Below are 24,320 nucleotides of genomic sequence, written 5' to 3' on the forward strand. Positions count from 1 at the left end.
GTTAGATATGAATAATGAACTGTATGCGAGATTCAAAGTGAAATAAGTGCAAAATAGCTGAATGATTGTTAATTTCTTAACGAAAGCTCAAAGATAATCAGATGAGAACAAACAACGGCATCTCATTCCCCAAGCCTCAGGACCGTTACAAAGGATCTTTCTGGAAAATAAGTTGTTCAAGGGTCTTTTTGGAAAATAAAATCATGTCTGATACTACATCTCCACACCACTAAATAAGAATATTCTACCAAACTTATTTCCACTGCTCTCCTATATGTGATTTGGTGTAACATCCTAAAATCCAGATAAAAACTTTCTGTTTTTAAATCATTCTCGAACATTCAATAATCATGTCAAACCAACCAAAATGTATCATAGTAAAAATATCACCAGAGTACATAATCCCAAAATCACATAATGCGGAAAACATGGACGGATGCGGTGCGATCATGCTGAGCCCTTCCCTTTCGAGTTGGAAGTACCTGAAACATAAACTGAAAACTGTAAGCACAAAGTTTAGTGAGCTTCCTCAAAATACATCATACCATACATACATACATACATAATAATCAATACATAACTAGGTCTATTTCACCCCCCCCCCCCCCCCCTTTTGGTATCTTTCAATAGTTATTGTGTCTATTTCACTCACTTCGGTCTCTTTCAACAGGTATCGGGCCTATTTCACCCCTATAGCTAAGCATACAATCATATCAGCAAGAGTCACAAAGACAACAAGCACATGCAGGTATAACAGCAAGTGTCACCTCAACAATCAGTGCAAACTCCGTTCGGAACCAGGTCATGGCCTCATTGGTTGGGGCTCCTAGTGTATAGCCAACCTCCTCCACCAATCCTGAGCTCGGTCCCCCAGACATCCTGCAGTGAACCTTACCTTCGACCCCTCAGGGAAAAAGCTAGTCATCTAGGCACACTCAATATCTGCAATCCAACGCCTGGTGGTAATGGGGTCCTTCACCCCAAAGAGCTCTAGCACTCCACATCCCCTGAAATTCTTGAAGGGGAGAGTGTGGGCTCAGTGTTGACTAGCATCCAGATCGGCCTTAAAGATTTGAATGCGATCCTCCATCAACTCGATGATACCCTCCTTGATCAACCCAAACATCACTAGGGTCGCCTCGAGGATTCGCTTAACCCTCATCAATTGGTTCGATGCCCGCTCCTTAACCTCCTTCCCCACCACGTTTCATCACTATGCTGAAACATAACACAAAAGAAACAATCAATACACATACGAAGAGGTTCCCAGGTAAGTACGCTAACCGTACCACCAGTACACACGGCGTACTCGATGGCTTCGCATGGATCGGGATCCCAAACACGTATACTCAGCGTACGCCCTAGTTGGCCAAAACCTTCCTTTAAGGTATTAATTCGTTAACACCTAACGTCCAACTCCAGGTCTAGCTCTGTAGGGACGTCATAAACAATAAATTTGGCAACTTTATCCTTTTGTGTAACACCCCGTTTGTTAAATAAATAAATAGATAAAATTGAATAGTAGCCCTAAGATCCATAATATTTAGTGGGGTGTTGGCTTTGGGGAGCCAAATGTTATAATTTGGATTATTCGGGGGTTAAAGTGTAATTTTGGGATTTATTTTGTAAAGATTTTCAGAAGTCAGGGGGTGTTTGGTATCATTTGGACTTAATATGAAAAGATTTATGGAAGCAGGGGCTAAAGAGTAAATTCTTGACCTAAGTTGAAAAGGTTTTGTAGAGGAGGGGCCATTTGGTAACATAAGGACTTCAGTTGAAAATAATTTGTAGAGGGAGGGGCTGCATGGTAATTATTGGGACTTAAGTTGAAGGCATTTTGGATGGCAGGGGTTAAAAGGGTAAATTATGGACTTAGTTTGAAAGAAAAAGGGAAAGGAGGGACTAATTCCATCGTTATGGAAATAAGCTTATGGGGGATCGGGGTATATAACCCGTCACCCCCGTCCAAACCCTAACCCTACCCTAAAATCACCCTCCATCAAACTTATGTCTCCCACTCCCTCCAGCCGCAGACACCATTCACCTAGTCATTCTCCGACCAATTAGCGACCACCCGACTTCCTTCCTTTCCGACATGTCGAAGCTCCATTCAACTATCGTCATCAGCCGACGACCATTCTGCCACACATCGTTGTTGCTGTTCCATTGCCAGTGACGACGAAGACCACCAACGGGTGTCCGTCTCGTTGTCGTTGTTGGTGTCGTTCGCGGTCACCACGTTCCTTCTCCATTCTTACACTGATGCATCGTCTCGATTGAAGAAGAAGTCGTTGTTACCTCCAACGACACCGGCCGTAGGCGTAACGTTGCTGCCATTCGTGCCTCGTCGCCCATGGTATGTTGTACGTGTGTGTGTTGACATGTTGTTGAGCAGAAGAACACTTGCATCTTCATGCCCTCTTTAAGTTCATATTGGTTATGAACTTAAAGGTTAAGGGTTTAAGAGTTTTGGACTAGCATCTACATCAAGTTGAGTCATTGTTGGTGTCTCAAAGGTTCCACATTCTTCATCAACTTCCAAGCCTCCTAAGAGGACCCAAAGAACTACAAAGGTTGTTATTTCTTCATCCTTCTATGGTTGGTGTTTTAATCTTTCTATAACTTGCAAGAAGATCATTGGTGAGTATAAAATGTTTATATTATTTCAAAAAATTAAAGTTTTCCATTGCCATATTTTTCTAGTTTATGAAACTATTTTTGAACTAAACCCAACATGAGAGTGACCAAGCTCTCAATTTTTTAACTTATCAATCCTAAAAACGTCTAGAAATGACATTCCAATGGTCAAGAGTAGCTCTTACTCATAAACACCATGGTTATGGGGACCAAAGCATGAAAACCTAAAACTAAGTTAGATCTATCCTAAAAACTCATCAAGATGGAGACTTTATACCTCTTCAAGATGGATGAGGGGAAGGAACTTCTGGATCCAAAGTTGATTCAAGCTTCTAAGAAACTCCAACACCTTCTTCTTTCTTTAAAAAGCACACAAACACACTCTTAAGCTCACAAATACACCAAAATGGGACTAGGGTTTCAAAAGGAATGTTTGGGGGATGGAGGTTGATAATGGAAGGGCCTCAAGAGAGTTAGAGCCCTTGAATAGGGCTCAAAACCCTAAAATTAAGGTTTAGGCTCTGGTCAAGTATGTGTTGCGTACTCAGATCTACACCCAGCGTAGATCATTAAAACCCCGTCTCCAATATACCCTTCTATGGAGCGCGTAGAAGGCTATCTACGCCCTACGTAGATCAAAATCCAACATTAAGACTTAAATATAAAGAAAGGAATTTACCTGTAAGGATCGGGTGTTACATTATGTGAGGGGTTGAGTTATTTTACCATAGGACTTGATAAACTTACAGTAATAACCAGTAATTACTATAAACCCGCAAACACTTTTTACATTGGGAGGAGTCGGTCGATAACTGAATGGATCTTGGATGGATTCATTGATACTCATCGCTACTTATTATGTATCCCATATATTCAACTATGTTGATTCCGAAAACAATGTTTCTTCATGTTGATGACAAGGGCATATCGTTGAAGTAATAAAAGAGCAGAGTTGAGTAAGTTCAAATGGTGAGCCCATTCAGGACTATAAATTAGAATTTCATCAAAAAAAGATAAGGATGCCCTTGCGAAGTAAAGGTCAGAATATATCGTTCATAAGGGCTTGGAAGGTAGTCGGAGCATTTGTTAAGCCAAACTGCATAACAAGAAACGCATAGTGGCCATCATGAGTGTGAAATGGTGTTTTCTCGACATCAGATTTGCGGACTCGAACCTGGTAAAAACCCAAATTCAATTCGATTTTAGAGAAGAACATGGACCCTTGAAATTCATCAAGTAGTTCTTCTACAATGGGGATGATGTATTTGTGACACCGTAGCTTTCTACAATGGGGATGGGGTATTTGTCTGGAGTTGAAACACAGACCCCGATAGCAATGATCCTCCCATTATGTTTTAGTGAGGTGGCGAGTGTTGCTGGGAACGATTTAGGTGTCGATGTTATGGGAGAAAGGTGATTACGGTGTGATGTGGACGAAAGGATAGATGAGCTAATTGGTTTTGAGTTTAGTAAATTGGGTTAAGATTAAGCCTTGTCATTAAGTAATGGGTTCCGCTAATTAGTTATAGAGTGGGAATATGTAGTGGATCCGGGTGGACATTTTCTCCGAGAGTTGGACTGATCGATTTGTGAGGCGGTGGCTAGGCACACATGACGAGCAAAATCCATCGCCTGGTCAAATGTATCCGGATTCAATGTTCATACCTAGTTTCGGATGTCATTATGTAGGCCAGGCAAGAACATTCTGATTGTCTGCTCCTCCGATTGCAGATAGTGAGTTGATTGCTTTATGGGATTGTGGAACCTAGTACCACTAAATCTAGTCAACAATTTGGATCAAAATTGTGACCAATCGGTGTGTGGGTGTTTGATCAATAAGATGGTGAACCAATTTAGGGCTACACCATCCATACACATCTGAGCCGATTTGAGTTTTTGTGCAGGAGTGAGGTTTGCTTGAAAGTAAAGGTCAGCCTTTGTGAGCCACCCATAGGGGTCGGTACCGTTAGGGGTAATTTCACCTTTGATATGGAGAAAATTGAAAGATTCAAGGAATTTGTGCAAAAGAATAGATGGAGGACGAAGGATGACGGGTGAATGAACGGGGGGAAGAATACTAGAAGCTGGTGTAAGAGAGACGGTATCGGTATCAATTTGGGGATGTTTCTTTGGATTTCGATTGTGAGAAAGCATCTTCTCCATGGTATTGGGCAGTTCGGTTACCATGTCTTTAATAGAATGAACCACGGTGGAGCTTGTAAGTTAGTTGTTGCAACCTCCATCATGGGTGTCAAGACGAGACCGGAGAGCTTGTAAACGGGTGGTTATGGTTGCACCATTGTATGCAAGTAGGGCAATGGAACCAAATGATATAAATAATGATTGTCAATTTCTTAATGAATGTTCAAAGATAGTAGATGAGAACCAACAATGGTGTCTCACTGCCCAAGCCTCAAGGCCATTCCAAGGATCTTTCTGAAAAATAAAAACATGTCATATACTATCACTACTCTCCACTAAATAAAAATATTCTAACAAACTTATTTCCACTATTTTCCTACACGTGGCTTGGGCCTCTTCTCATAAACTTTCCGAATGTGGGGCTTGTTGGGCTGACCCAAATGAGGGGTGGTATCTACAGTCTTACTTGAATCAGCATTGGAATATATAAAATCATTAAACCGAAAACTGCAACATTTTAAACCACTTTAATACCGAGAAAAAAAAAACAGATTTGGTATTGGACCTGACAGAAACTCTTTATATATATATATATATATATATATATATATATATATATATATATATATATATATATATATATATATATAGAGAGAGAGAGAGAGAGAGAGAGAGAGAGAAGCAAATGGGACCCCAGTCTATCTAACCAATATGGGAGACTAACAGATTTCTACTCCTAAGAAAAACCAAAAGCCAACCCAAGTATATGTATGTACAGTTGTAGAGTGTGAAGACAAAGAAGCATCTACATCTACTCCATATCTAGTTTTACAGTTTTATGCCTAATTAGGCCTTTGAGATGCTTGCGAGGTGTCCCGTTTTCATTCTTGCCTTGTATTCTTCTTTTCAAGGTGGGAGCATAACCATTAGCATTGGTGGTTAAGGAACCAGCTCCAGCAGTTTTCACCATCTTCTCATCATACCACCGGATGTTGGTGACGATGGCCCGAACTGTCATTTCAGTCTTTGGGCTTGGGCTTGGGCCCATCATCATCACACTTCTCTCTACAACCGAATTCTGCCCACAATACGATCCTTTTACAGCTTTACTTTTTAGCTTCCGGAACACATGATCTTTATCCCGCTTCATATCATCCGCTGACGCCTGCAGCACCAACACACAGAACACAAGGGTATTTTAGTCATTTTCATACAAAAGTTGAAAAGAAACTTCAAGATAACATACATGAAAATCAATAGGGATTTTTATCCGGGTATACGCGCATCCACAGCCCTCGCTCAAGTTAACTTTCAAGATAACATCAAATGGTTCCGCTGTCAGAACGGTTCTCCTGAATTACAAAATGTAAACAATAACATGAATGAATATGTTAATTGGTATTATTATTATTATAGTATGTTGCAATACACAAAAAACTTTAAACTTCTTTTACCTTTTTAAATTAAAAGGATGCTTATCTAGAACAGCCTCTTTCATGGTATGGTTGCCTAAAAACGAGACCTAAAATGCAATTCCAATTCCATGTCCATTATTTAATAAAATCGAAACCTATCAATATCTTTTCTAAAACTGACTCACCTCCACAGAGGTGATGAATGGGAGCACAGCCCTCTTATCATGTACACTTGCTAAGCGCAGTGTCCAGTTTACATATCGCTCATCTGTAGAACAAACTAATCATGAGTTTTACACATAAATAATGTAATTCTTTTCATGAAAATATATATATATATATATATATATATATATATATATATATATATATATATATATACATATGTGGAAATAACCTGAACTCAATGCCTGAGTAAAAATGGTCTGGAGAAGATCTACTCTGACAAAAGGGCGAATCCGTAAATTGAGAAGCTCCATGATTCCACCAATCACCTGTGTGGATTCATATTCATGACTCGTGAGTAAAAGTAAGGAAGTAATAAAAAAAAAATGTGTCACAAATGTATAGAGATGAAGCTTCTGTGATTTATTATTATATAAGAACCTTGTCTACAAATCCATGGATGACCAGACTTGCTTTCTTGTCTTTTGGAGTTTTCTGTACAGTTTGAGAAAATAAAGGAATATGGAAAATGAGAAAGGAATATGATAAAAAAAAAAGGAACATGAAAATGGGATGAAGGAATACCTGTAGATTGACTATAACAACCTTTCCGCCACCACGGAGACACTTGAGAGGCAAATTGCACGCAGGAGTGATCTGTAAACTGCATACAGTAGAAGGAGGAATTACCAATATACCCATGCTCCAACAACAAAAAGCAGGAAACAACACATCTGATTGATTACCTTGTTCCCAAACATAATACAACATCAGCCTTTTCACAGTGTGCCTCTGCTGGATTCATCTCTTCAAAGGGCAATGCATCCTGCAAGAACACACACATCACTCACAGGATGAGGTGTGAGGAGGTATTTGGTAGTCACTTCAAAAACACCAAATAATAATATTAACAGCACCTCCCAATCAAGAACTGTGTCCTTAAGTTTAACATCACAATCTGCATTGGAGCATCTTCTTGATGTCTCCTTCAGTCCCACAGATTCAACCTCAAAGTCTCGAAAGTACTCCATACCACAGCAACTGCATCTTTCCATGAAAGAATTCCCATGCAATTCTGACAGCTTTTCCCTTGGTATTCCAGATCGAAGATGGAGCCCATCAATGTTCTGTGATTAGGAATAATTAAACTTGGCTTGATAACACACTCTCTTTGTTCATCAAATCAAATGAGATTGTATCTAGACAAGAAGCATATACTTGACTAATGACAAATTTAAGGATGCCAGCTCTCTCCAATTCAACAAGAGCCATATGAGTCATGCTTGGCATTGCACGATGAAATGGTAGTGATGCTTCAGGCAATGCATTGCCTCCCCTCTGCATTTCAAAATTATGAATCCAGTTATGCAAGTGTAACATTACATTAAGGGAGAATGTATGACAATGTATACCTGAAGTGTCCAGATCCCTGTGGGGCCACGAAAATCGGGTATACCACAAGAAGTTGATATCCCAGCTCCAGTGAACACAACTAAATGCTTACTCTGAAAAAGAAGATGAAGATGGAGTAAAATTTTAGTTCAGAGAGACTGAAAGGAAGCTTATACACCATGAATGAGGCATATATCATGAGACCAAACCTTACGAATCATCATGGTAAGCCGCTCAATCTGCCAATACAATAAACCACAGATGTGAATGTCAATGTGATTTGGTAAGCCCTAACAAAATAGCTTTTTAGGGCCCTAATTTTCAAAATTGTTTAATACAGTTTATGTGAAATGATTAAGCGTATAGGAAGCATAAACAACTATGATCCCTAAACTATTCCGTTCCGATGAAACTAGATCATGGGAACATCAATGCATAACTCATTAGAGATAAATTTTAGTAACCCTAAGCCGGATCTCTACAAACAGTCAATTTGAATTCGAACTTCAGTGCACACCGATTTTTTTTCATCTTCTTCAACTATTAACATCACACAGAAGTACAAGCACAAAACGTAAGCAACTCTGAGCACATCAATCAATTAAGATCATCAGACTAGCAACTAAAACAAGCATTAAGCAACAACATGAATACGTTATAAGGGGTGTGTGTGTATGCCCAGTAGGCCATAACTAAGGGAAAATGATCAGACCTTCTCCTGTAGGATGCGAGGTGGATCAAAAATTTCGGTCATTCCGACATTGCCAACATCCTCTATGTAAGAAAGCTTCTCTGCATAGCCCAGAGACATGGCGTCTTTTTGCTCTGAGTTAGATCGAACTTCACAAGGGGCGGATCAATGGAGTAAAAAGGAAGACGAGCAGGCAGGCTGCTCCCTGTACTGCACTTTGTAATGGGCTCTATACAACAATACAGGAGAACCCCAATGGTAACGCACGGAACGTATAGTTTTCTATATGCTTCCGTTTTACATAGCTCAAAAAGTCGCTTATGCAAACAAAATAATGACTTTAAAGTATAAGTAATTTTAACTTTGTTAAACATATATTAATCATTGAATTTTTTTATTTTTTTTTTTTTATTTTTTTTTTTTGTAATGACCTAAAAACAATATTAAAATTTTTCATTTAAAAACTATTAATTTTATTCATTGATTGTACCAAAATCCATCGATCATTACAGTATTTCAAAACATCCTAATACAAATATATCAAGTGCGGAAATCATATGGAGAGGATATTGTGTCATCACGTCTTGTCATTCCTTTTGAACTGAAAGTACCTAAAACCATAAACATAAACTGTAAACATAAAGTTTAGTGGGTTTTCCAAAATATTACATATATATATATATATATAATATAACAGCACGTGGTTGTGTCAGGTCTGTATCAACCCTCGGGTCCGGATCAACCGAAAATAACAGCAAGTAGTTGTGTCGGGTCAGAATCAACCCCCGGATCTGTATCAAACTGTAACGCCCCAAAAATACGAGCCAAAAATTTCATTTTTTTAAAAACATATATTTAGCAAGCATTCGAATTAAAACGTTTACTGATCATAACATTTTATAAAAATATCACATGTCTGAAAAACATTTCGTAAAAACATAATAATGTCAGAGTACAATTTCCCAGGAAGATCTCGCGATGCGGAATACGAAGCATGTGTGTGATGGGTCGCTACCGCACCAGCTCTTTCCCCTTGGAAGAAGAGGTACCTGCAACCAAAATTAAAAACTGTAAGCACGAAGCTTAGTGAGTTCCCACATCATACCACATACTATACAATCACGTTTCATACATATTGTCAGGCATTTATGGGGTGCCCGACCTACCCGGTCGGCCATTCTGGGGTGCCAACCTACCCGTGTCAAGCCATTCTGGGGTGCTGACTACCCATGTTAAGCCATTCTAGGGTGTTGGCTACCCTTCAGTCCTAACGACCGAACCTCGGGGACTATTTCACCCCCTACTGCTACTATCATATATCATAACATAACATTTTATTAGACATATCTGGGATGCCTAAATTATCCTTCGGTCCTAGCAACCGAACTCGGGGATTGGTCCCCTCCAACTACCTTTATTGCATATAACATAACAAGCCAGCATGCAAACATATAATCACATACTGTCAGACGTATCTGGGGTGTCTGACTACCCTTCGGTCCTAATAATCGAACTCTACTACTATCACATACAACATATCATGCTAGCATATAACATATCAGGTAGTAACAAACCTAGATGATATCACAAAGACAATCATCTATCATACATCTCCTACTGGTGGGCTGGCATTGTGGCCTTAGACCCACCGCTACTGGAAGGTAACTCACCTCGGAAGTAGCTGCTGAAATCTGCTTGTTGGGCGTCTAACTGCTGGATCGCAAATCCTCCAGCTATAAACCATAAACATAGGTTAGACACCCATAAATACCATTAGGTCAAAAGACTGACCCTCCCTTGGCCCAAGGTCAACCCCTTGGTCAAAGTCAATGCCCGTTTGACTGGACTCGTCGAGTCATGGTTGGGACTCGCCGAGTCCTTTCCCTAGTAACCCGGTCCTACCAAACCAGACCTTCTTCCCACTCAATGAGTCACTCTTCATTCATGATTTGGGACGATTGGACTGACTCATGACCCGACTCGCCGAGTTTGAAGAACAACTCGCCGAGTTCCAGGCAATCTTCATAGGACTCGCCAAGTTGTTCATCCAACTCGCCGAGTCTAAGGCCATCTTCATGGAACTCGCCGAGTTCCTCCTTTGGACTCGCCGAGTCCCTATGACCCATTTCCCATATAGGCCAAATCTGAGACATGCAACGCTTCAAAACCATAGATCCATGTCCCTTGATCATGCTTATCATGTAAAGTTGCAAACTTTACTTGCATGCATGGCCCTATAAGCTAAAAAGGCCAAAACCAAGCTCTTCAAGAGGTCATAAACTCAATGGGGACCTTAATCACTTCAACCACAGGAACTTTATGCTACTAATTCATCCAATAAGTCCATATCAGAAGTCCTTTCGGATCATTAAGCACTACACATGGAGTTTGGTGATCTAGGGCTTGAAAACCACCAATTTAGGACAAAAATGGCAACTAATGATCTAAAGATCAAGGTAGAGACTTTTCTACCTGAATGGAAGCTTCTCCCTGCGTAGAGTTCGGATCTACTCCTTTCCTTGCACTCTTCAACCACCTCTTTCTTCTTCTAAGCTCCAATCTCCTTCACAAGGCCAAAAACTCTCTCTAGATCAATAAGGGGGCTAGGGTCTCACTCTAATGCTCTCTGGAAGTGTTAGGGACAAAGGAGGCCATGATAAAGTGTTTAAATAGGGTGTAAACACCCGAATTAGGGTTTTTGCCCAACCAGGGCCTACTTGCCGAGTCCGGGGACCGATTCGGCGAGTCTAGAGTCCAAATCCCGCTCCTTGACCCACTCCTACTCGGCGAGTTGGCCCATCAACTCGCTGAGTCCAAGGCTATATATATATATATATATACATATATATATATAAAGGAAATAAATATCAAGGAGTACGTACCGGGGACCAGGTGCTACAAATCTCCCCCACTTATCTTAGACTTCGTCCTCGAAGTCTGTTGCTCGATCCCAAAACAGCTCGGGGTAGTGCTCCATCATCTCTTCCACTGGATCCCAAGTCCACTTTGAACCCTTCCGGTGCTGCCACTGCACCTTCACGAGTTCCACCTTTTTGTTCCTCAGATCCTTCGACTTCCTGTCGAGGATTGCCACAGGCCGCTCGATGTAATTTAGACTGTCGTCGACCTGGATATCTTCCAAAGGCACCACTGCCGAGTCGTCCACCAAACACTTCCGCAACTGAGAGACGTGGAAAGTGATGTGGATCTGGCTGAGTTCGGCTGGTAGATCCAACCTATACGCCACCTTGCCCACCCGGGCTACAACCCTAAATGGCCCGATGTACCTTGGGCCTAACTTACCCCGCTTTATGAATCGGATGACGCCTTTCCATGGCGACACTTTCAGAAGAACCATATCCCCAACTTGAAATTCCAAGTCTGAACGGCGCTTGTCGGCGTAACGTTTCTGCCGACTCTGAGCAGTCTGAAGCCTGCTTTGGACCTGCTGAATCTTTTGTGTCATCTGGAGCACCACTTCAGTGCTTCTCATGACCCTCTGGCCAACCTCGCCCCAACATATCAGGGTCCTGCATCTCCGTCCGTATAACATCTCGAAGGGAGGACGGTCAATACTCGCGTGGTAGCTGTTGTTGTATGAGAACTCAGCTAAAGGAAGATAGGTATCCCAACTACCACCGAAATCCAGCACGCATGCCCGCAACATATCCTCAAGTGTCTGGATGGTCCGCTCACTCTGGCCATCCGTCTGCGGGTGAAAGGCAGTGCTAAAATGCAGATGAGTGCCCAACTTATCATGAAACTTCTTCCAAAACCTGGAAGTAAAACGCACATCTCTGTCTGAAATCACTGATACTGGCACCCCGTGTCGCGCCACTATCTCCTTAATATAGATATCGGCCAACTTCTCGGCCGAGATGCTCTCCTGAATCGGAATAAAATGGGCGCTCTTGGTCAATTGATCCACGATGACCCATATAGAATCCACTCCTCGCGCAGTCCTGGGAAGCTTTGTGATAAAATCCATCGTAATATCTTCCCATTTCCACAACGGAATATCCAACGGCTGCATCTTGTCGTGCGGTCTCTGATGCTGACCTCGTACACGCAGTGTACCCCTTATGTACGCGAGGCGTATTTCGCATTTAACTGAGGATCGAGAAGCTGACCTCGTACACGCAGTGTACCCCTTAGTATGTGTGACAACCCAAAATTTCCTTTATGTACAACATATCATGTCAATAGAAGTCAGAACATTTACTGTTAATTTTCAGACTTTTTGGAATAAGTTTGAGTATTCTATGATTAACACTTTAGGAGATACCAAGAGAGATGATGCCCTAGGGTTTATTGTGCAACAATAACTTTCCATAACTCCAAGAAATTGGAGTTTACGACCCAAACATGGAGTTTGTGGTCGTAAACCCCATGGGGTATATATATGGCCCTTAGCCATTTTTAGTCATTTGTTCCATTTTCAACCAGAGAAAAACCCGATTCTCTTCCAAGGATCTTCAGTCTTTCATCCCAAATTGTAAGTACTTATATCTCAGAGTATCATAGAGCTTATTATACGTTTGTACATCAACAAATCATGAGGAAACACCAAGATCAAAGAGTTTACGGCCCAAGAACACCTTGGACCGTAAACCCTTCTTTTAAGGGCCAAAAGTGTGCCCTAGTCCCTTCCTTTCCTTGTGAAACTAGTCTAGACTCATACATTAATGTGTATAGGACTTGAAAACACAAAAATACCATGGTACATAAGGGTTTACGGCCGTAAACCCAAAGGGAAATGGTCTTAGGGCCGTAAACCCCTCAAAGGAGGGAAATGGTGCCCTAACTTCTTCCTTAGGCTCATACATCAAGTGGAAACACTTCTAAGGAAATATAAGGCTTCAAACCAACAAATGATCAAAAGATTAAGAGCTTACGGCCATAAACTCAATGGGTTATGGTCTTTAGGAAGTAAACTCATGAAAGGGGTTCTATTGAACCCTAAACTCAATGGCCTTGTCCTACAATACTTAAATGCACTCCTTAGCACTTATAACACTTATATAAAGTGTTTATCATGTCCTAGGAGGTCTTAACTTTGTTAATTAGTTATTTAAAGACTAATTGGATACATATATGTACTATTATATGTTAACTAGGATCCTTGTGTGTGTACAAGTCTTCACTTGACACTTAGCAATCCTACATCAATCAATACATCCAAACCATCAACTACAGGTGAGTTCATACCCCTTAATCAATGTTTTAAATGATTTTAAATGCTTTAATGGAGGGGGAATACAAGTAGAAAACAGTATGTTATAGATTCAATCGCATGTGATTTATGACACACCCCCAAACCGGAATGGCGGAAACATTCGGGGGTGGATGACTTCACGTAGTATCACAACGATTGAATATTGTAAAGAAAGTAACACAACCATCATATATATATAATAATGAAAACGTGTATTGTTGCGTTATACATGTTATCAAAAGAATATTACAATATGATGAATAAATGTTTAATGATAAAATCATCCTTTGTGTTCCTTCTTCCAAAAGCTGGTAGTTTACCTGTATCACTGATTCCCTGAGAAATACAAGTGGTTTTGAAAAGTGTCAACATTTAAGTTGGTGAGTTCATGAGTGTTCCGAGTTGAAAAGTATATTCCTTTTTGGTGGTAATTTGGTAAGCGGAATCTTTAGAAAATCCAATATTTTCTTGTAACCTGTAAAAGGTTCCAAAGTTGGAATGTGTTAGTAACTTTTATAAACAATTGATAACAATAATTTAGTATGAAAATATAATGTAGAAATACTGCGATGCACATATGAACCTTGTAAATCAATCTTGTTTTATACTTTTTATGTGAGTTTTATAACCATACTATCGACACTGACGGCCTGTAACAACATTCTTCAAGTGTTGTAGTGTTATGACATTTGTCACCCCAGACCTGCCGGTCTAACTATAGCTAGTAGTTTAGGTGCAGGATTGTCAATCCCGTATAGATCTATACACAAGTATCACGCTCTCCCTCCAAGAGATTATGGTATATAATACAGGACTTGAAATGCGTACAAAAATGTACGTTGAAGTTTAAATGTCTCACATTTACCTAGTATAAATAGATTTACAATGAAATGACTTTACTCCTTTTTGAAAGTGTTTCGTTTTTCAAATTGTATAAAAATGTAGGATTGACTTGCTAACTATATCCATTATAGTTCTTCAGATAGTATGTTCCATTTCGTAGACATAACTTAGTGATATAATTGCCCTTGTATACATAAGATGTTTGTATCGATATTCGAAGTTTAGAAATTGCATTTATGTTTAGAAAACGATACTTTTAACGTGTAATGTACTTGTATTTCCCCCCCCCCTAAAACATGTAAAAGGATTTAAAAGTAGGGGTATGAACTCACTCGTTAAGTTTGAAGAGAGGGGCTAGAGTTGAGCAGAGTTTCGATCTCAGATAGTTGCGTCGTCGGGTTCTTCGGGAACTTCTGCTACGTAAATCTTCCGTCGGGGCTCGAGTGCGGAAACCGAGGTGAGAAAAGGGTCTCTGGAGCTGGGAGAATTTCTGAGAATTGGTGAAGGTGTGCCAAAACCCGAGCCTTATGCCCTCTATTTATAGGGCTGAAAACCCCCGTACGCGGCGCGTACTGCCGGAGTACGCGGGGCGTACTTCGGTTACGCGGGGCGTAATAAGGCGTCATGGCTTACGACTCCTGGCTAGCTAGGCGTAGTTTGGGCAGGCCGATGGGACTCGACCCTGGGTCTAGTACGCGGGGCGTACTCCCAGATTACGCGGGGCGTAATCCCTGCTTCCAACTTCTAAATTCCGTAACTTTCGCGTACGAGCTCCGTTTTTCGCGGTCTTTATATCCACGCGTAGGTGAGATTATGCTCTACAACTTTCATTTAGACTCCGTCGGCTAGTTTTGACTTTATTTTTAATGATATAATTTTAATAGGCCGGGCCTCCTAAAGTTCGTTACAATTTCATAGATTCTTTATTCGACGTCGGTTTTCGTTTGTCTTTTTATTGTTTTATTATCACCGAGGAGATCTTCAACTTCCGTTTAGGTGGCGATAGTTAAATAATACTCGATCTTCAATCCGAGTTTTTAGCCTTTTACTACTGTTGCGAAACTTTGAAAATTCGTAACTTCTTCATACGAGGTCCAAATTAGGCGATCTTTTTATGCACGCTCATCTTTCAACGAGATCTACGACTTTTGTTTAGATACTTTAAGGCTAAAATGTATTTTATTGAGATTTCACTTTTTACATCAAATTATGTTTTAACGTCGTGTCGTAATTATACGAGTGGTTATAATTTCTTCAATATAACTCGGTTTTGAGTGTTCTTTATGTTTTTGGAAACCCGGGCATGATATCTAATATTCGATGCATCCCAACTTAGATACCTGAACACTTTATTTTCGAGGTTAATTTCGTTGTTTTTAGCTTTCGAGTGTTTACAATGCTTTTGGGAAGAATAGGGTTGTCACAATTTATAACTGTGCTTTCAACCAACCGATTTCACATACTTCAAAATGTGATACATGAAAAGGTTTTATGTCTTAAAATACTTTGTTATCAAATGAATTACTTTTGAAATGTTTTATAAAATGACATCAAGTCATTGTTCTTTATTGTTCAAAACTCTTAAATGTTTACAAAACCTCTTTCATCTTCTTGATCAAAACTATATCTATACACTTATGTTCACATATATATGTATTGATATGATAGTTTTCATCCTTCATTCAGTTCCCACACTCTTGAGTATTGGATATCAAATACATTCTAGTAAACTATTATAGGGATAGTTTAGAGTATACAAAACATTAGTCCTATTACAAGGAATTACACCAGAGTCAGTTCATTCATGAGTCTATACTAAATGTTATATGAAGAGATACACTTACATGGATACTTGTACCTAGATACTATATGATGAGATACTATTACATATTATACGTGTAGATTATTTTTGTCTATCCTAGTACAAAAGGATACTAGATGGGACTAACCATTCTGGCACCCAACTGTTAGCAACAGGGGTAATGGACATCTACGGATGCCTACGGTTAATACTTATACTAGGGTACCTTTACGGGACTAACCATTCCTACGCCCTGCTGTTAGCTACAGAGGACAATGAACATCTACGGATGTTCAAGGTTAATACTATTCGGCAGTCGCGATGTCGGGTTTATCCTAATACAAAAGGATAATACTTACATGGCTATAATTGCCCTATTACTTCTATTTTGTGATACATTCACATAAACGATGAGGTAGAATATATTTATTGTTAATAGTAGACATACAAGGGAAAAACCATCTTTGTCACTTTCAAAACATTCAAGTCTTGGTAGAAGACTACTTTTATACTAGTATGAAATATGGGATTTTCTAGGGTTTTCACACTTATATCAAATGTTTCATTCAAAGATTTACATGGCATTCATAACAGCTTTTCCAAAAATAGAGTAATGACACTTAAATACTTATGAATTCACCAACTTTATGCTAATAAACTTTTTCCAAAATAACTTGTATTCTCAAGTCACTAGTAGACAGGTACGATGATTAGGTTTTGAGAAGACGGAGCATAGACAAGACTCGTCTTTTATTTTGATTACATATTTTGGTGTCTTATTACTATTAAAGAACACACTTGTATTAAAACTTTACTTATAATGCAATGGATGATGTTGTTGCTTGTTTACTACTTTGCACTGTTATGATACTTCACATGACGTCCTCTACCCCTGAACGTTTCCGCCGTTCTTGGTTTTGGGGTGTGACAGTACGCCTAGCATATGTAATAACCCGAAATTCCAGGGTGAAAATTTTCATTTTTCATTATAGTCAAACACATATGTTACTTAATACATCCATTCAAAAACATTGCTTAATTAAAACATTTATTAGAGCCACATCCCAAAGTCACATAGTGAGGAAAACATGGGTGCGTGCGTTGCGATCAAGTCAGACCTTTCCTTTCCAAACCGATGATACTTGAAACCATAAACAAAACTATAAGCATGAATCTTAGTGTGTTCCTCATAGCATACCCCATACAATCCACATAATTACATAAACCATATCAGTCATATAAGCTACATAAGTCACATCAACCACATAAGCCACGCATGCAAACATATAAGGATGCATTAGAAACCCTCAAGGGTCTTACTCCGGGTGCCATGAGAACCCCCACATAGTCTTAGCTCAATGCCCCGGGAACCCCCCGAGGTCTTAACTAAGGATGCAATGGAAACCCTCCAATGTCTTACACCCTAGTGCCTCAGGAACCCCCCGAGGTCTTTACTTAGGATGTTATGGAAACCCTCCAAGGTCTTACACCCAAATGCCTCGGGAGCCCCCGAAGTCTTCCATGTAAGTATCACAAAGACAACTAGCATACCACATACCACATAATCGACTTGTAACGATCCAAATTTCGAGTCCAAAAATTTCATTTTAATTAACTGATTATAAAAACATTCATAAGAAAACTACGTAAAAATATATCATTCTGTAAATCAATATATCATGTCTAAAAACCCGAAAATCATAAAATAGTAACATGTCAGAGTACAATCCCAGAATGTCTCAAGTGCGGAACCAATGTGTGTGTGTATGGTGTGATGCTACCACGCCAACTCCTTCTCCTTCGCTGAAGGGGTACCTGAAACCAAAACTGCAAATTGTAAGCACAAAGCTTAGTGAGTTCCCTCATCGTTCCACATACCATACAATCATATAGCATACATACTGTTGGGCAATTCTAGGGTGCCCGACCTACCCGGTACGACCACTCTAGGGTGCCGACCCACCTGGTACAACCATTATGGGGTGCCGACCTACCCATGTCAAACCATTTTGGGGTGCTGACCTACCCGTATCAAGCCATTCTGGGGTGCCGACCTACCTGTCGGTCCTAACAACCGAACTTGGGACTATTCCCCTCCTACTACCACTATCACATATAACATATCATGTCATCATATAAACATATCATCACATACTGTAAGACATATTTGGGGTGCCTTCGGTCCTAACAACCGAACTCTACTAATATCGCATATAACATATCATGCCAACATATAACATATCAGGTAGTAGCAAACGTAGATGATATCACAAAAATGAGCATCTAACATACAACTCCTATGGGTGTGTCGGCATTGTGGTCGTAGACCCACCGCTACTGGAAGGCAACTCAACTCGAATGAGTAGCTGCTGATAATCTGTGCGGGGAATCTATGTCTGCTGCTGCTCCGGAAATCCTCCGACTATAAATCCATAAAACACTAAATCAGACACTGATAACTACTCTTATGGTAAAATGACTATTTTACCCCTGACCAAGTCAAAGTCAAAGTCAAAATCAAGTTCCAGTTGACCGGACTCGCCGAGTTGGGCCGCCAACTCATAGAGTCCCTATCCTTTCATCTGGTTTTCTTCACTCCTCAACTCGTCGAGTTTGGCAACGACTCAACGAGTTCTCCTTCTAAATAACTCCGAATAAGCCTTCATCCGACTCGTCGAGTTGTATGAACAACTCGTCGAGTTCATTACCATCCTATGAACAAATCCTGCTCTTGAGTCGCCGAGTTGTATGAACAATTCGTCGAGTTCATCTTCAAACGTTGGGAGATTGCCTTGGACTCACCGAGTCTGTTCATACACTTGTCGAGTTCCATGGTTGTAATGTCCTTTTTCGCGTCTAAACATCTACGGGACTCCCTTCCCTAACACTGGTCCATTACATTCTTACTATTAATGTAATGGATGATGTTGTTGCTTGTTTACTACTTTGCATTGTTATGATACTGTACATGACGTCCTCCACCCCATAACGTTTCCGCGGTTCCGGTTTTGGGGTGTGACAAGTTTGTTTTCACACGAATTGTTTAATCAAAAAGTCACCACATTCGCCAAATTGTTTGATAACGATATTTAGATTTATGAAAATATATGTATATTTTTCATTCTATTCATAGGTTATAAAATAATTGACTTAAAAAAATTGGTTTGACCTATTCAGCCCTTCTTTTAATAAAAATGACATTTTTTGTCCCTTTTTATGAAAAATTACATTTTAGGTCCTTAAACTAAATTTTCTTGACATTTTGGCCCAAAGACTTATTTAAATAAGGTTTTCAGCCCAAGATTTAGTTTTTGGACAGATTCATCCCTTTAAATAAAAAGTTTTGCATTTGAAGTCTAACTTTTCGCAAATTTTACAATTTTAGCCTAAAAGCCAAAAACTTTACAATTTTAGTCCTATTTGATAAATAAGACATTTTTAATCCCTGAAACATGTTTATTTGCATTTTTAACCCCTAATTTGAGAAACATACAATTTCAGTCCCTTAAAACATATTTTTCACAATTTGTGGGCCTAAAGGCCGAAAAGCCCAAAGTTTAGCACATTAGGCTAAAATTTACACTTTTAGTCCTTTAAAAGTCAAGATTTTTATAATAACTCATACTTTAATGTGATTTAACCTTTTTGACCTTTATAAAACCGTAAATGACATATATTTCTTATATTTTGCTTATTTGTCAAAAATGGTTCATAATTTAGGTGTGTGTTTTGTTTTGCTTATTTTGAATTTGTATACTACTTTGGTCTTGATAATAACATGTATAAGATGTCTTAGATGTGACAACCCGAAATTCTATTCTATACAAACAATATCACCTCAATAGAAGTCAGAACAGTTGCAGTAAGTTTTCAGACTTTTAGTATAAGTTTGAGTAATTCAGGATTCACTTAAAGAGATATCAGGAGAGAGGATGCACTAGGGTTTGTGCAACTTTGTTATTTTAGAACTCTATGATATTAGAGTTTATTTCTTGAATAAAAATATTTTATGCCTAAAATCCCTGGACTATATATATGATTCTTAACCAAATTATTTCATTAGTTACATTTGCAACTAGAGAAAAGCCATTTTCTCTCTCATGGATCTTCGGGTTTTCATCCCAAATCGTGAGTACCTCTCTATAGTTGTATTATATAGCTTGTTAAGTGCTTAATAACATAGAAATCATAACAAAACTACAAGATTTGAGAGTTTACCGCCCAAGAACACCTTGGGGAGTAAACTCTTTTATAAGGGTAAAATGATGCCTAGTCCTTTCCCCGTGATATGTAACCATCTTAGGCTTGTATGTTAGTGCTTATAAGGCTAGAAATCACCCATGAACACCAAGAGTAAGGTGTTCACGGCCCAAGAAGTTCTTGGACCGTGAACTCCAAACTCAAGGGCCAAAGAGTGCCCTAATCACTCCTAAAGCCTTGGAACTACAACCTTGATTTACTCCTAGTTATTTAGGGACATTAAATCATCAAATGCCCATCCCAAAGAGAGATTACGGCCGTAATCTCTTATGGTTTTGGTCTTTGGGACGTGAACATTAAAAGGGGGTACCAAAGTGTGCCCAAGGCCTTCATTAGCCTTAGATAATTGTCTAAAACCTATCCTAGATGAGTATAAGACATGAAAACATAAAAACACCCCTCTTCATATGAGTTTATGGCAGTAAACTCAAAAGGAATTGGCCTTGGGGCCGTAAACTCATCAAAGGAGTGTATAAGTGCCCTAAACCCTTCCAAGAATTAATCCACTAAGTAGGAATGCTTCTAGGGATCATTTAGAACTTCAAAACACCAAATGACATTAAGATTAGGAGTTCAAGGTCGTAAAATCAAGGGTTTATGACCATAAACTCCATGTGTGAGGTTTATTGGAGAGTAAACTCATGTATGTGGTCCTTTAGAACCCTAAACTCACTAGTTGGGTCCTACAACAACTTAGATGTAATCCTTAGGGCTAATAACACTTATTATAAGTGTTTAACATGTTCTAGGTGGTCTAAACAATTTCAATTAGTAGTTAAATCTAATTGGGTATACATATGTGTGATTATATGTTAACTAGGATCATAGCGTGTGTTCAAGACTTCACTTGACACCTAGCAATCCTACATCTTCAGTACATCCGTACCACTCACTACAGGTGAGTTCATACCCCTTAAACAATGGTTTAAATGTTTTTAATTGCTTTTATTGGGGGGGGGGGGGGGGAATACAAGTCAAATGATTATAGTTATTACATCAATCACATGTGATTAATAACTACAAAACCAGTGATTTCCTTATTGTTCAAATTGCTTATCAAACTGTTTTGCTTCAAACTGTTTTACAAGTTCTTATACTTATTAAATACACTTGCTTAAACTACTGTTTTACTTATTTTCAATTGCATGTCTATGTATGTATAGTTATATAAGAAATGTTTAAAGGACTTAGGAAGGCTATCCACCCTATTTCCTTTTCGCGCTTGAGATGTGGTCTGGTGGGAAATCGGGTACCCGTCTGAAGGTTGTTTAAATGTTAGTTATATATCATGTGTACATATATAGTCATAAAAGGTCTTTCCAGTTCATTCGGTACCCTTGGGTAGCAAGGGTATACTTCTATGTTCATACGTACCAATACATCGCTAGTAAGTTACCATAGGGGTAGCACAGGAGGATACTATTATTACTAGAACAATGAAACATACAATGAGTCGGTTCATTCATGAGTCAATACTTGCTAAATAGAGAGAGAACACTCATTACAGCTAGTACACACAATACATTACTATACATGCTAGATAGAGAGAGAACACACATTACAGCTAGCACACACAGAACATTATAGTACATTACCATACTATTACATAGATATGTTTACATGATTACGCTTACATGAGTACGTTTACATAGATACGTTTACATGAGTGCGTTTACATATACAATAATAGGACATACATCATTAGGTGCTATAGCATAGAACGAGTTCGGGATCTAAATATACCGATGAATCACAACGCATTGTGATAGTTATATCGGGTATACATGATCATAGTAATGTGGATGTTCACGGCGTGCAAATATGCAAGAGTCGTGTAAAGGTCCCAAAATCCCTTTGACTGGGGGGGGGGGGTCTATCCTGGGATCTAGCCATCACATTAGGCCTTATCCCTCAAATAAGGCAATAGGAGTACATAGGTAGTCACTTATTACAAATACTACAGTACTTATAAGAATTACCCTAGACTTAAGGTAATTAGTACGGTTGTAGTACGACATTACACCATAGTACTATCTCATTTTTCCCATTAACATTCACTTCGTGAATATTCACACGATGCACGGTGATGTAGAATCTATATTTTTGGTTAATGATAGTCCGAATTGGGGAAAACACACACTCTACCAAGAGACATACACACATACACTAGATGCCTTGGTAGACTGCTACAGTTAGTAGGAAACATAGGGTTTTCTAGGAGAGTTCGAACATTATACAAAACATCTTACAGAAACATTTTACAAACATTTTCATACAAACTCAGACATTAATATACTTATGATCTCACCAGCATTAAGCTAATACTCGCTTTCAAAATAACTTGTATTCTCATGTCACCACTAGACAGGTACAGGTGCAAGGCTTTTGAGAAGATGAAGTTCGTTCAAGACTCATCTTTTATTTTGATATGTATATTTTTGGTATCTATAACCTTGACAGAACACACATGTATGAAAATATATTATTAATGCAATGGATGATGTTGTTGCTTGTTTACTATTATTCATTGTTTGTGATACTGTACATGACGTCCTCCACCCCAGAATGTTTTTGCCATTCATGGTTTTAGGGTGTGACATTAGAACACATATATCCTTATCATGGTTAAGGATCTCGAATAGATCATGATTTTTCACACATATTTATCAATAAGTTCCAGAAATCACACATATCATGCAAAAACACATAGATCTGCACATTTTACTTGTATTCTCCCCCATAAAACATGTGAAAACCGAAAATAGAGGGGTATGAACTCACCTTTGCTTGTTGTTTTCGGTTTTGAAGAAAGAATGGAAGAGTTTGATGTTATTTTCGGCCCTAGAAAGCTTCTTGAGAAAACTTTGGCTTAGATAGGTTCTAAGAAGCATGATCATGAACTTTCATGATTTAGAAGGAGATTTATAAAAGAATTAAGAAACTAAACCATGGATCTAAGTACAACTTACCAAGGATGATGATTTCTTATGGAAGAACCTCCTTGAAATCCCCTAGATCTCGAAATTTTGATGGAGGAATGAAGGTGTTTTTGAGAGAATTTGGAAAGAGTTGGAAATGAATTATGTATGTGTGTGTGTCTACCTTCGGCTGAGAGTAGGAGGGAAGAGGGGAGAGATAATTAGGTGAAGTGATAGGTGCACGCGGAGGAGAGGATGGTGCATGGATACCCAAAATGTAAAGATTAGGTGTCTAACCCTCAACAATTCACTTTTTTTTTTTATTATTAATATTATGGGTGTGGGCCGAGAATTGGGCTAGGAGAAAAGAGTTGAGTAGTTTGGGCCATTAGTTGCCCTAGTTCGAAATCATAGGCCCAATTTATTATTTTTCAGCCAATTGGGCTTTTAAGATATCTTACGGCCCAATAATTTTTAAAAGAGTGAGTTTTACGGCCCAATAAAGCTTATTAGTCTAGTTAAGGCCCATTAGGGTAATTTATTTCACTTTAGGCCCACTATGGCCCAAAATGTTAAATTTTATGAGAGTGGGTCCAATTAGAACCCATTTAAGGGTTCTAGGCCTAAAATAGTCAAATTGGAAGCTTATTGGTCCATTAGGCCCAATAAGGAAATCCTAGTCCATAATGGACTTAAACCGAGATTTATAGGGTTTCCAACCTTTTGTTGACTATTTGAATGTTTGTACAGAGTGTTTGATGGAAATTTTGTTGTCATTGAATAAACATCATACATGCTTTCAGGTTTTAATCACAATGTTATCCTTGTTAAGTGTTTACAA

At 39.0% G+C, this 24,320-nt stretch overlaps 1 protein-coding gene across 2 annotated transcripts; it reads right to left on the reverse strand.

The window, feature by feature from the left end:
- Window positions 1–5,455: 5,455 nt before the first annotated feature.
- SRT1 (sirtuin 1) lies at window positions 5,456–8,724 on the reverse strand. 2 transcript variants are annotated; one of them, XM_078958108.1, is made up of 13 exons: window positions 8,464–8,724; window positions 7,961–7,990; window positions 7,772–7,864; window positions 7,578–7,697; window positions 7,277–7,486; window positions 7,106–7,185; window positions 6,945–7,023; window positions 6,801–6,854; window positions 6,592–6,688; window positions 6,380–6,462; window positions 6,234–6,301; window positions 6,026–6,131; window positions 5,456–5,944 (listed from the first exon to the last, which is right to left on the reverse strand). In XM_078958108.1, the coding sequence occupies exons 1-13, from the start codon at window positions 8,560–8,562 to the stop codon at window positions 5,591–5,593; spliced, it is 1,473 nt and encodes a 490-aa protein (XP_078814234.1). In that variant the 5' UTR covers window positions 8,563–8,724; the 3' UTR covers window positions 5,456–5,590. The 2 variants fall into 2 exon arrangements, with proteins under 2 accessions (XP_078814234.1, XP_078814235.1); XM_078958109.1 differs by lacking the exon at window positions 7,961–7,990.
- Window positions 8,725–24,320: the final 15,596 nt, after the last annotated feature.

The sequence above is a fragment of the Lactuca saligna genome, chromosome 5, assembly GCF_052625555.1.
Source record: "Lactuca saligna cultivar CGN05327 chromosome 5, ASM5262555v1, whole genome shotgun sequence".
NCBI lineage: Eukaryota > Viridiplantae > Streptophyta > Magnoliopsida > Asterales > Asteraceae > Lactuca > Lactuca saligna.